Source organism: Osmerus eperlanus, chromosome 26 (genome assembly GCF_963692335.1).
Source record: "Osmerus eperlanus chromosome 26, fOsmEpe2.1, whole genome shotgun sequence".
Taxonomy (NCBI): Eukaryota; Metazoa; Chordata; class Actinopteri; order Osmeriformes; family Osmeridae; genus Osmerus; species Osmerus eperlanus.
The window spans coordinates 10,247,374-10,260,976 of NC_085043.1; the positions used below are offsets into that span (position 1 = coordinate 10,247,374).

The window sequence follows — 13,603 nt, forward strand, 5'->3', positions numbered from 1 at the left end:
GATTCGTAGTACAGTGTCATTGGACGCTGGCTGATGACGTTTTGGAAACTGGCCGGAGGAGTTGATTCTGAAGATACACCCATCAGATGATTGTCTGCAAGAGGACATCGGCAATTTGTCCAAACCCCGTTTTTTTCCTCAACAACGGTTGTGCAACATTGACAAGGGACTATGTTCGATATGTCATGGGTTGAAGTTGGGACTGTTATTCGTTCATTCATAAATGTCTAAGTGCGGGGGAAATCTTAACTGTAAATAGCGTCATAAAAAAAATGACAATGCACATGATTATTAGTTAATTCAGTCAGACTAAGTTTTTGAGCTGACAGTGTCTATAGATACCCTTATCCAAAATAGTAAATAAAAATAAAGATTTTCTATGACTGAATAGAATAAACATAGGCTTTTGTTAAAGTTTGTATTGACTAGCTAAATATGGAAAACACTAGCAGCTGTGCGAAACACTCCTGGATATTAGAGCCCACCCGCAAACGTTCAGTTTATGTGCTGTAGCCTCCTGATGTGTGGAAGAATAACTCCGACTCTTGTGTTTTGTGGTCTGATTGTGTAAGCAAATAATGTTACCCTCCCCCGCACACACACACACACACACCCACACACAAGCAGATCACATGGACACTAGGAGATCCTGTCCAGGAGACATGCCCTGGGGAGGTCCTTTGTGACGTTTAAGTCAGTTGACATTCACTGTTACCAAGGGGTCTCTAGAAGCAAGAGAAAACACATTCTTTGTGATTCTCACATCATTCATTAATAAATAATACTAACCTTGGACCACCGTTGATTTGCAACGACAGTTTCATGACAATAAGAGGCCTATGACTCATTGTTGCCCATTAGTTATTAATGCATGCCATGCCAGCTTTACTTTGTCATTTATTGCTTCATCTTTGTACCTTTTAATATTCAGGAACTGCTATATCTACATTTATTGTCTATGATCCGCGACCGGAGACAGCCCAGCCTGGGCTGGAAGAGCGCCCATGGAGAATTAGAGCTTGTGTCCTGTTTTCCAATGTCATGCACTCATCTCATCTATTACCCCCATCATGACATCCAGAATGTTCCCGGTATTAAGACACTTTGTGGACCAACAATATGAAGGGATGAATGCTAACCTTTGGCTTATGAAGGAGCCATATGCGTTCATATCCCTGGTGAGAAGTTCGTTCATGCTCTAGTAGGCTAACACACTTATTGTTACTACAGCTGGCCATAATCTAAATGACGATAATCAATATTTCCACCGTATATAAGTAATTTCCATAAAATAGATCCTAGTTCTCAAATAAATAGTTCAAATAACTTAGATATAAAGATCTAAGATCTAAATCAACAACTCACAAATGAAAAGTGTTTTTTCACATCAAAGTTTCTCATCAATTGTTTTTTTTTTGCATCGTTATGAATTTTGATTAGTCCTAGATTTGAGTAGATCATGGAATTAGGACTCTAAACCCTATACCCTCTTGAGGTGTGGTCCTCCTCCAGGTGGTCCGGGCTTCGTTGTGGTTGCTGGACGGGGTTATGGGAACCGCTCACTCTCACTGTGCACACAGCCGCACACCTGACGGGGAAGCAGGTGCAGTTACAAAGGTCAACGTCGAGTATGCGTGTGAACTTCTCGCGATATGCAGCGCCCAACAACTTTCATTCACTCGAATTTTCGTCCGTCTGATCCACAAATTAATTCTAGAAAGAGAGATGTGTTCACTTAATCGTCATGTAATAAGTTTACATTGAAAGATGATAGGCTAACTTGGTAATTATTTATTTGAATTATTTTGCAAACATTCCTAAAAGCATAAAAATATAGGCCTTTGGCGTTCATTCACATAGGTCTAGTAGCCTACTGAATACACTCTCCAACAATTTCCCTTTTTAAAGAAAAATGTATATTCTCATTTATGCAAAAAATCTGATGTAATATTGGTCTGAATGGTGTTATCTACAATAGCCTCAATCAGTCAAGACAGAGAATGCTAAATAAACGGGCCTAACTCTGCGGTAAGATGTCTATTGCCAGCGAAGGTTACGGGTTGACGTCAGGTCGGACTATAGGCTAGAAAGCGGAATCTATTATAACCTTGCACTTGTTAAAGAGTCAAGTCTTTCCTACCAGCTGGTCTTAAAATAGCCCCACCATTAAAACCCGTTGAATCGAAACAATTTCGCAGTGTCTTTACCCCCAGACAAAAAGACACCTTACATATAAGTAAATTATACAGTTGAGTGTATTATTCAGGTGCAGACACACAGTCTTGTGTAGCATCGTATGTGGACTTCTATCCTTATGTTTCTTCGCGTTTAATTAGGCTACATCTCTGCCTGTGTCAATAAACGCCACCTAGTGGTGTTTCTGAGTTAAGGTCTCTGCAATCAACGTCTCGGCGTGTTTGTATCAGAATGCCGTTCAGGTTTGGAAACGTACCAAAACGAGAAAACGAAGGCATTCATGACATGAAAGACCATATTTTCACCATTTTTAGTTTTGTCTATAAATGTGTTTCATAATGTTTTGGCCTACGTAATAATAGTAGTCGGGTGTTTTGTTTTGTTTGAAAATAATTGCCATGGATTTAGCTTCTTAAAAAATATATACAGGCCCAAGAAATGAAATAGTTTTGAAAACTTCCCCAGGGGAAAACGTCAATATACATTCAGATGTATTTAAATCTAAATAAATTTAGTGAAAAAGACAAAACGCAAAACAAGATTAATAATCATAATAAAACAAGGCTTATTAAGAAAGGTAATAAAACCAACTATACATTTTCTATTATTATGTTATTAGTAGGCTATTTAGCCTACTATTTAGATAAATAGTTTACAGCAATACTCATTCGAAACACGGGTCTAAACCTGGTTGAGATGCCTGCATCTGCTTGTCACTGACGCGACAAACTATAATATCAAAGTGCATAAAATATTGCACAGTTGCGGATGGACTCGTGGAATGGGCACCCGTTATCCGGTCACCGAGAAGCGTTGCATCAGCAGCTTTTTCTGTCTTGAAAGTGAATTTAAGAAGACAGCCCTTTCTCTTTTCCCATGGGTATCAGTTAAATATAGCCCAGCCCTAACCCCTGCGCGCCTGCACACCACTCGCCATTTGCTGTTTGTGTAAAACTGATTAGCCAGACACAACTGTGAGACGAAGTGTTACTTTTATAGTAGCAACTGAAACATGCATATCGCCTGTTTCTCTTGTAACACGATATAGCAAGCTGGTATCTCGCCATTAACATTACATAAGTAGCCTAGGCTATATAGGCCTTTCATCACCTTTCATGTTTACAAATATCTGCACATTTAAGTGCTCTAAATATAATATAAATAATATAAAATCTATACAACATATGTATTAACATTTATGATAGAAGCTGCTTGGTTTGCATCCCAAAAACATTTTTATGAGAAATTGTTTTGTTTTAAGTGTTTGAAGGGTGGTCTTGAAATGGCTTACAATTCGTTAAATCATTCCATAAAAAAACACAGTAATATATTTTCATGAATTGAAATAAAATGCAATAACCATTTCAACACCAAGGATGATTTGTAATTAAATAGAATTATATAATAGGCAATTATATAATGCTAGTATTTTTTGTAGGCAATTGTTTTTCTGAAATTCAAAAGAAGTAAAGGCTGTTATGATTTATTTTGCCTGTGACAATTCTAAAGCACATTTTATATAGGCTATGTTTGAGAACCTTTTTTCAGGATACAGACCTAATTGCCAATTACCAAATGCAATAAACATGTCATTACACTGGCATTATTATCACTTATGGGACTAGATTGTTTAATTATATTTTAAGAGTTTAAAACCTTGCTTGCTCTTGTGTTTTATAAATTCTGAATGATCGAATCAGTTAAATGAAATGTTAAGAGGATTTATGTTTCTGTCTTAGATTTATTTACAAATGAATCCAGTTTACAACACAATAGATCTACATAGAATACATATTTGAATTTATAAACAGACTTTTTGTTCAGAGCATGTTGTAGGAAAGAATATCCGCGTTGATTACAAACCACTAACAGTGAGCTTCCAGTTACAATAAAGAAAATGTAAAATAATACCAAAGCTCGTCTATGTATAACTGTTGTTCAGTTCAAACAAGAAAATTAAACAAATCAAATTCAAACAGTATAATATTTTCTTTTTACAAATATGTACAAATATTACCTGTACAGAAAGCTTTCCGTTTCGTTTCTCTCATTTAGAGTCTATACATGGCTACAGATTGGCGGACAATCTCCAGTGCTGCCTATAATTCTGTACAGTGTTCCCCCCCAAAGCTATAGAAAAATAAGAGTTTTTACTTTTACTGAGAAGGCCATTTGGAGACTGCTGCCGTTACTGTGGGTAAAAACTGTCCCGATATGATATTAGAGGGAACGCTCAGAATTGGCGCAATAGCAGCTGATGTCCGGGTAAGGGACAGGGACTGCGCGCTCAACAAGGCGGACTGAACGGTCACCGGAGGCCGCAGAAAAGTCTGGGCGCTGGACGAAGTGCTTGAGACCCCGATGATATTCTCTATACTAAAAGAGGGTCTACTTGAGGGTTCGGATTTGATCATCGACGCGGTGCTCAGGCTGTTGAGCTGAAGCTGCAGGCTGGGGCTGAGTTGTGAGTTGAAAGCTTTTCTGTTGAGCTCTGCGGAGGGTAACAGAGGAACGGTCGGGGGCAGCATGGGACCCACCGGGGGCATGTAAGGGTACTGCAAAGCCGCTGGATGTGTATAGGCAGGGTGAATTCCATAGTGACGTCCGTAAGGATTCCCAATGCTATATGCCCCGAAACTTTGCATCATGAGAGCTGTCTGCTCGCGTAGAATGTCAGGTTGGTGCCTCTTGAAGCGTTTCCTCCGCCGGAGAAAGCTACCGTTGTCAAACATATCTTCCGACTGGGGGTCCAGTGTCCAGTAGTTGCCTTTGCCAGGGTTGCCCGGCTCCCGGGGGATTTTGACGAAGCAGTCGTTCAGCGAAAGGTTGTGGCGGATGGAGTTTTGCCAGGCTGGAAACTTCTCCCGGTAGTATGGGAAGCGGTTACTGATGAACTCGCAGATCCCGCTGAGAGTGAGTTTCTTCTGCGGGCTCTGGAGAATGGCCATGGTGATGAGCGCGATGTACGAGTACGGTGGCTTTACCAGGCTGTTTTTTGGCTTGCTCTGCGTGGCACCCGACGCGCTCTCCTGTCCGTCCGCTTTGGTTTCTCCCTCCCCGGTGCTCTCACAGGGGCTCCCCGATCCCTCCTTCACTTCGATCTCTTCCACCTCCTCCGGGCGGTCTTGCATACCTTGGCTTTCGCAGTCGCTGTCCCTCTCCATACTCTCATCGCCCTCGCCGACCACGTCGATATCCACATCCTCGGTTGTGAGCACCGTCTGACCGGACATGTCGTTGGAACTGTTGCCTCCAGACAGGGTCATCACAGCTTACTTTACCGAGGAACAACAGGGATATAGGTGAGTGCGCGCACGGCCCGTCGCCGTCAGATCGGATGTCACCAAATCTAAATGCAGGGCAGAGTTGCCTGCCAGGGAAACTTAAACTTCAGAAAATATTTCTCCAGTCGCGTCTTACGGATTTCGGTTAATGTGCTTTACGCCTGGTGTCCTTCAGTCGGTATCTCCTATAGCAACGGCAAAAAAGTGATTTTTGAGTGCGAAGTCAATATGACACATGCTTTTAAAGCCGGCTTTAAGGACTGTCTGATAGATTACTTTTCTGTTTAAGATATACTATCAGTAGCGCCACGTGACGGCGTGACGTCAGACGTCCCCCTGTTAAACCATGCAAACTGAAGTTGGTTCATGGATTTGTCAACAAAGGAGGGACAACAGGAACACTGCTTCCCACTTTCTGTCTGTGTCCGTCCGTCATAGACCATTTAACGGTAGCAGAGGGAGGGGGGGGAAGTTGCCCTCGATGATTGAAAGATGTGATGCGCATTAACTCGGCTGCGCTAAAACCAAATCTTAACTTTACTTAAACAAATTGTTTTGAGGGCTTCTGGGTGAAAACGTCGACAGCTAAGTTAATTGAATCTATTTTAGTTATTTTGTGCTCGTCTGTTGCATGGAATAGAATAATAATTTAATTTATTTTACGTGTGGTTCCATTTAGGCCTAATATAGGCTAAACGGCTAAATATTAAATGTTTCTGTGCATGGGAAATTCTTTTCACTTTTTGAATCTCTAAAAGCGTGGATTTGAAATGCGAAAAAAGGCAATATACAATCGACTAATTCCGTGGATTTGACAACGGTGGAAAGGGTATTGAGAAATAACAATGGAAAGTATCAATAAAGAATTCTTAACTGTTTTTGCTGAGGTGTTAACGACCTAATCATTGCATGCGTTAACATATGAAATAGTAGGAAATGAAAGACCAAGCGAATGCAAAGGAACCATTCGGAAGCCTGCCAGCGAGACGCATGGGGTTCTCAAGAAGAGATCTAGGACAAATTCAGAACTTGAAACGCTTCGTGCGATGTGTGAGAAAACGTTGCCATAGCCTATATCATTGTAGATGGAGAGATTGAAAATAATCTTTGCCATGCTTTCCTTTAAGAAAACGGGGAGTAAAAGTCGTTCTTAAATGTTCCAGCCTAAATAACGAAATTATAAAACATGAAGCTTTTTGTAAGTCACACTGAGGCATCGAAGCCTAATTGCCAGGCCTCTAAATGTCACAAGCAATGACGTGCCATTGATTTTATCGGGCAGTCCTCTAAAGTAGCAATGAAAATATCTTTAATTGACAACAGAATCAATTATTCCTACCACCCCTATTTTAGAACTAACAAAAATGTGTAAATAACTTTACAATGGGTACGGAGTAGCAGTTAAGCATGACAGGGTCTATTTCACTCAGTTCAAAGCGCCTCTTTAGAGCGCATTGTAAAGGAAAACGGCTACCTTTGCAGATTGGCGTTACACTGTTAGGATTCAGCTTGCGCCACAAAGCTCTCATTGAACACATTACATGCAACGCGTCTGTATTTTTAAACACGTTGATGCTGCCCTAAGATACATTTATATTTAACTGATGACACATTGGCCTACCAAACCATTACTAGGCTACCACAGATTATTATACCAGATTATTATAAAATATTAGCCAATTGGCCAATATTGGCCTAATATTTAAGTAGTCTAATAGCCTTTTTATTTTTAGTTGTCTATGGTATTATCTGTAACCTATTATATTAAATAATTACTAAACATAATTGACAATGCATGCTTTTGGACTATCTTTTACCAATAATTAGGCTATAACTTCATAAAACATGCGCTAAAAGTGCAAACAAGAAAAATCCTACAACCTACAGTATCACAGAACGAATACATCATTTTTTATTATATCTGAAATTCTGATTCTGTCCCAAAAATACTTTATTATTTGAAGTTGACGTTGTCACATTATGTCCGAATATAATCGAGTTTCCTTGTGAACTCCATGTTATATCCTTTGGCATATGGGCTCCCTCCCAGAACCTTTGACACAGTGTTCTCTTTGCTGGATAAAAGTCGGATTAATTAATGATATCGTTAATAATGGTGTGTCATGGTGAAAATGGTGACAAGGTCCTCCGATTAGACATGCATTGTACTAATCTTTAGCTCAGGCAAGCACCCGGTGACCTGTATGATCCGCAGTCTATCAATACCGGCTACTTAGCAGATGAAATCAGAGCCAGATCTTTTAGTTTTTCTAGTCTTTCCACCCTTTTAGAGTGAATATTTACATGGTGTTTATGTATTGACAAAGTTATTTAGCATGACGTGTAGGCTGTAATTATACATGAGATAATCTATTATCTGAACAGGAACAGTAGCTGCTGACAGATCGGTGTAAAAGTCTCCTTCCTCTTTAAATGCGAGCCGCGGTGTTGTGAAAGACAGCGTAACTGATATTACACCGAGAGGGGATCAAACCCGTCCTTCCTGTGATCTTTTGAAGCCTCATAAATCCGGTTTTATACCTTCGCAGTTTGTTAATGAAATGTACATTTAAGCACACATGCACGGCTTAGCTCGACAAAACCTTTTAGAATAATAAGCTAACTCTCTCCAGCATGAACCATTAGAGGACGCAGCGATAGCAGGTGACGAAGCGGAGACGGTCGCCGCATGTGATTACTAAGCAAGGTCAGAAACAAATACACCCCCAAATAGCAAAACGTTGTAGAATTTCTACCTAATTAAATTGATAGAATAAAAAGCAAGAAGGATGAAACTGAAAGGTGTGGGATGTGTTTTGAATGCGAAGAGCTATTCCGAGTGGAAACAGGATCCGAGGGAATGAGGAAATGATGCGCCTGGAGTCGTGCGTAATGCGCGCGGATACCCATATGCATATCCATGATTTAGGGTGTCAATCACACTTGATTCTGCATTGTGTTCATTATTTCACGAGTAAAAAAAACAAAACAAAAAACATTGTTTTTAACGTTCGGGTGATCTTGTTCTAGAGGAACAAGAGACATTGAAGATTCGAAGGACGCTCTTGTGGCTCGAGCACGTATATCTACAGCTAATCACCTTAGTGGACTGCCAAATCAAAGGATGCTTCATTATTATTTAAAACCTTCACTCTCTGTAAATGGTTGTGTACTCAGCATTATCTAAGCCTTATTTATTTATTTTTTGGACCTGACAAAATTGGTTGCTGTATTTATCTTAAGATGTTTAACGTTTTGTATTTATAGAGCCTATACCGATGCATACCCACATAGACTCATATAACCCTAACTCGTTTAAATATCTACAATGCTTTTTAAACAGCAGCCTCTAATGGTCCAAAATATTATAGACGAAATAATTAGCCTTTCGGCAAACATATTCCTGTGCAATTCAATCAATGAGTTCCATCTTAATGTTCCAGACCAACATAACTTAAAACACATCCTTATAGAACAAATAGGCCTTTAGACACACGCAAATGGGTGATCATACAAAGTTAACATTTTTCAAGACATTTCTAAGAGCTGCTCTGAAAAACAGATTTTTGAAAGGCAACTCATTTAATTAATTACGGGAGAGCAGTTGGGGGCAGCAAGCTAGTAAAACGGTATGATAAATTAATGGCATTGTTAGCGCGCTTTTAATTACGGCTATTATGTTAATTATTTAACATCAACGCCGAATGATCAGCATGTCAGATTTAATAAAAACGAGCCTTTCAATGGAAAACAGTTTTTTTTCATGCAGAGGGGAAAGTGTTCACGTCATACTTTAGGTAAAAAATGACTTTTCATTTAAATGCAATCTCTAATTGGATTTTTCATGGTCGACACCGTGATTCCCTCAAGGCTATACCCACCAGAAGGCAGGATCTAAGCCTTTTTTTCTAGAATTCGCCATTTTCACCCCCTTGAAGAATCCACTCTATCAACCTGCAACTTTCTGTCAAACAATATGATGTAGCTCATTTTTAACCGTCCCTTTTGTGGGCATCTTAAGGCGCTTCTCGCCGTCACAACACTGCGCAAAGGGCCAAAACAGCGAGTGTGTCGCACTCAGTAGATGCACCTGAAGTAACGACATCATTTCTTTGATAACAAAACAGGAAATGACAGAATAGGCCTACTGTTAAATTCCAGAACAACGTCGACTATTTTTTGCAGATTCGGATTCACCCTAATTTAGGCCGATGACTGAATCATTTTACATTTACCTTCACAGATTCGTCTGTCGAACACCTGGAATATTTCGGTCAGCATTGATGATGGACATGGAACAGTACATTTTCAATGGATAGTCGGATTGCCCATACACATAGAGTTAGCAAAATATTCACAAATGCCCACTTAGCTTGATAAATAACATGCACCCATTTGGTTTTATTGTTACATTTGAAACACTATTTGAACAATATTATGTCACTGATAATAACTCAACTATTGCAACAAAACGAATTGACATGTCCGGTTGTTTGAATTCAGAAAGCTTTGGGAAATTTAGATTTGGAGAATAACTAAATTTACTGAAGATATAACTCAAACCATGATCATCCATTGCCTTACAATTTGTTCCATAAAGCTGTAGGCTACATAAACAAATGTTTGATAGAGAACATGTCATTGTGTTTTCACTGTTCTTATTAGGCAATTTGATATACGGATTTATTTATGCAAATTGTTAATATAAGTTGCTATTCCGTTTGCTAATGTTTAAGATCGATACCACTTAATTATTTTCACATGCCGCAATCCTGTGTAGCCTATCCATGATTTGCTGTCGTTATTGTGTATTTATTTAATCTCGGCAATATTTTCAGGGCACCTCGCCGCTGAAACGAGAGCTTGCGAGACTCCTTCCACTGGTTTGACGGTCTGCAGGGGTGTCTGCGGCCCGTGGAGGCTGGCCGGGATGGCTCGCCGTGTGGATGGTGCAATAGGGTGGGAAAGTGACACCAATGTGAGCTGGATTTACATACCAATGTGTCTTGTTAAGTATGTGCAATGTTACCCAGTTTGTAAGTTTTATTGTCATTTAGATGAGGACTGAAGTTGCACATTAGCACGTGGAGGGAGTGTTATTTGAGTACAGCCATTGCGGTTGTAAACAACACAAAGTAGCCTATACGCAAATCCAGCTCGACGCTCTGTCTTAAGGATATCGACGGCTTCTGTATTTCAGTGCAATGTGATCGAAAACAAATAATGGTGACAATGTAAAGTATAAAAAACACAGCCCACTAGCTGACATACAAAACACATGTAATGTCGCACAGGGAAATGCAAGTTGAAATTGGATTACCACAGAATGCAAATTACAGTAGCATTTTACATCATTGCCTCCAACTGTGGTAAGAGGACAACGATATAGGAAACGAAATGTGACAATTTTAGCATCAGAAATGTAGAAAGATAGCGTAGGCCGACATTGAAGATATAGTCTGTAAGGAAACCTAGATGGGAATTTAATGTTGGGGAACCGAAGAACTCACAAACAGGTCCAGGCGATAAAATAAGTGTGACATCAAGAACAATACACAACCTTAGGCCTTAGAAACTACATCAGAGATAGAACCTTGGAGATGCTAGTAGCGAGTGATAACACCACAATGAATGTACACGCTATTTTAATGTTTGCCTTAGTGACAATGCCTACATGGTCACCAGATAGATGAAATGGTAAGTCGTGTCCTGTAATTTATGTTAAAGGAAACTGTCATTCCTTAGCCTGGTAATGTAGCCTATTCCGTGTGGCACTTATAGTGACCCTTGAACTCAATTTCTTCTTGCCTATTGATGCATACATATCTGTAACATCACAGTAAATTACCTTCTACTCGAGGTAGCTGCCTCTAATAATCTGTCAGAGCCCCCTCAGCAATGTTTTACCCGATTTACCTTCTTTCGAACCCAATTACCCAAATTATGGATGAGTAGGAAAACCCTGTGGTTGTTGTGAAGGAGACTCGTTGGATGGAGTCGTTGGATGGATGTGTGATGGACTCGCGTAGTATATAGCCTTTTGGTTAAGTCCCAGGTACCGGTCCCTGGACCGTAGAAATCACGAGGTTTCTGCTGAAGGACTGATTGATTTGATTTCAGATTATTTTTTTCAGTCTACGATCTATCTCTTATTCCGAAAAGCAATCGGAAAATGTTCCTCTATTTTAAAATAAATAATGAACTTATGAGTGAATGTAAATGTATTTTTCATATGGTTGGAATTTCCCAGAATTTGAATGTAATTATGGATTTTAATATCAAACGTTATTTCCGTTTTACTAAACGATACTAAAACGATGTTTTAAATATCCAGAATAATTTTGGTATTGTCATTCATGTTTTCAAATCCAATTGTTGGTTTTCAATAAATGATGTTATGTAAACCTTTGGATACTTGTTTCATGATTTCATAAAACATATTTTTAATTGACTGTAAATGTGTCTGTTTTGCTATTCTAACACTCATTGCTGTCAATAAGTCAAACATCACACTGTATGAATATCAATGTTTAATATTCCTTCCAGATAAAGACGCAATCAATGCCTCCTATTCATTATCCGCGTGCATGACTTCCAGGTATGGCCTTTGTTATTACCCTGTAATTCCACCCTCAACAGTCCTACATAACTTCTCAGCTCTGTACTTTAACAAATGCCTTCAGGCTATAAATACTAATGAAATCTCTTTGCTTAATTTGATTTTGCTGGTACACTTGCAGTTATGGCTGAACTTTCCCACGAGAGAGACTGATTGAATGCTTTCCAGTCCTTATGGAAACTGGAAAACATTCCGAAGAGCCGGGGTGATCATTTCCATAATTACCCCGATTGGCAGCCTAATGACCTTCTGGAACAATAAAAAGATCTCTTGTTAATTCCATTTCTGTCGCTGACATTCAAGAGATTCCTATCTTACATGTTTGAGGATTCACAAGATAACAAGTGTACTCTTTTTCATTTTTTCAACCTCAAAGAGCAGTCCATTCAATTAGCCCCAACACACTGGTAGGAGGGAAAAAGGTTCCTCCTATGACTCTGTTCCTCGTCCCCTGACCAAAGTTAGATAATTTATGGGCCTGGGAGATTATAAAGATGGATCTTCAAGGCAATCAATTTTCATGTTGCGTTTGGAATGGTGGGACAAAAATGAAGTGCGGAATAATTAAAAAGATCACAAGTCTGCCTTTGCATGTAATTCTGAGTGGTTCCTGCCCGCGGACCGCCTTTGATACGAAAGAGAACTCACTGGTCCAGTCTAACATAGCACAATGGGGGTTTTCAACCCCAGAGGATGTGTTTAAAAATGGGCTTCATGACTTTGGAGCCTGTGTACTCATCTACCACTGGATAACAAGCGGATACTTTTGTCTGTGAAAGAGAGGGGAGGTTTGCATCAATGTCTAAATTTGAATGAGTCACTTGGAATGTAAGCATGAAGAGGAGAGTTTGGGGGAATATTTTTTCGGGGGCGAGCAACAATGTTCTGTGTGTTTGAGTTGGGCCCAAAAATAAAACGCTTCCGTTTCTGCATAGGAATGGGTGTCAAGAGATACTGACAACACAACAAGGGGATTTAGTTTTTTCCAGTCTTTTCGAATAGAGGATCAGTCATTGACTTGTATTTCTCATGCAACTAAGGCTAAGCATATGCATCTGCCTTTGAACGTGTACAGACCACAGCCAGAACTCTGTCCTCGCGTTTGTGTTGTTCACAGAGAGGACAAGCTGAGTCAGATTTGAAAGTATTTCTTGAAAACATTTTTTAACGCGTTCCTCGGCTTTACAGGCTCTCTCTCTCTCTCTCTCTCTCTCTCTCTCTCTCTCTCTCTCTCTCTCTCTCTCTCTCTCTCTCTCTCTCTCTCTCTCTCTCTCTCTCTCTCTCTCTCTCTCTCTCTCTCTCTCTCTCTCTCTCTCTCTCTCTCTCTCTCTCTCTCTCTCTCTCTCTCTCTCTCTCTCTCTCTCTCTCTCTCTCTCTCTCTCTCCCTGCTAAGGGAATGGCACCTGACAGGGATTCACATTGAATATCATGCTGTCGCTCACTTAGCTAACTCAACACTGCCTCTGCAAATGAAACAGAGAAGGAGAGGGAGCAGAGAAGAAAA

The 13,603-nt window shown here is 39.8% G+C and overlaps 1 protein-coding gene and 1 long non-coding RNA gene across 2 annotated transcripts; one reads left to right on the forward strand and one right to left on the reverse strand.

The window, feature by feature from the left end:
• Positions 1–3,923: 3,923 nt before the first annotated feature.
• Positions 3,924–5,725, reverse strand: foxd3 (forkhead box D3). The gene has a single exon (XM_062452828.1). It carries the CDS (start codon positions 5,460–5,462, stop codon positions 4,353–4,355), a length of 1,110 nt encoding a protein of 369 aa, XP_062308812.1. The 5' UTR covers positions 5,463–5,725; the 3' UTR covers positions 3,924–4,352.
• A 4,583-nt stretch (positions 5,726–10,308) lies between these two features.
• Positions 10,309–12,469, forward strand: LOC134012961 (uncharacterized). The gene is made up of 3 exons (XR_009928661.1): positions 10,309–10,458; positions 12,027–12,078; positions 12,221–12,469. It is a non-coding gene; the product is annotated as an uncharacterized LOC134012961 (long non-coding RNA).
• The last annotated feature ends 1,134 nt before the right edge of the window (positions 12,470–13,603 follow it).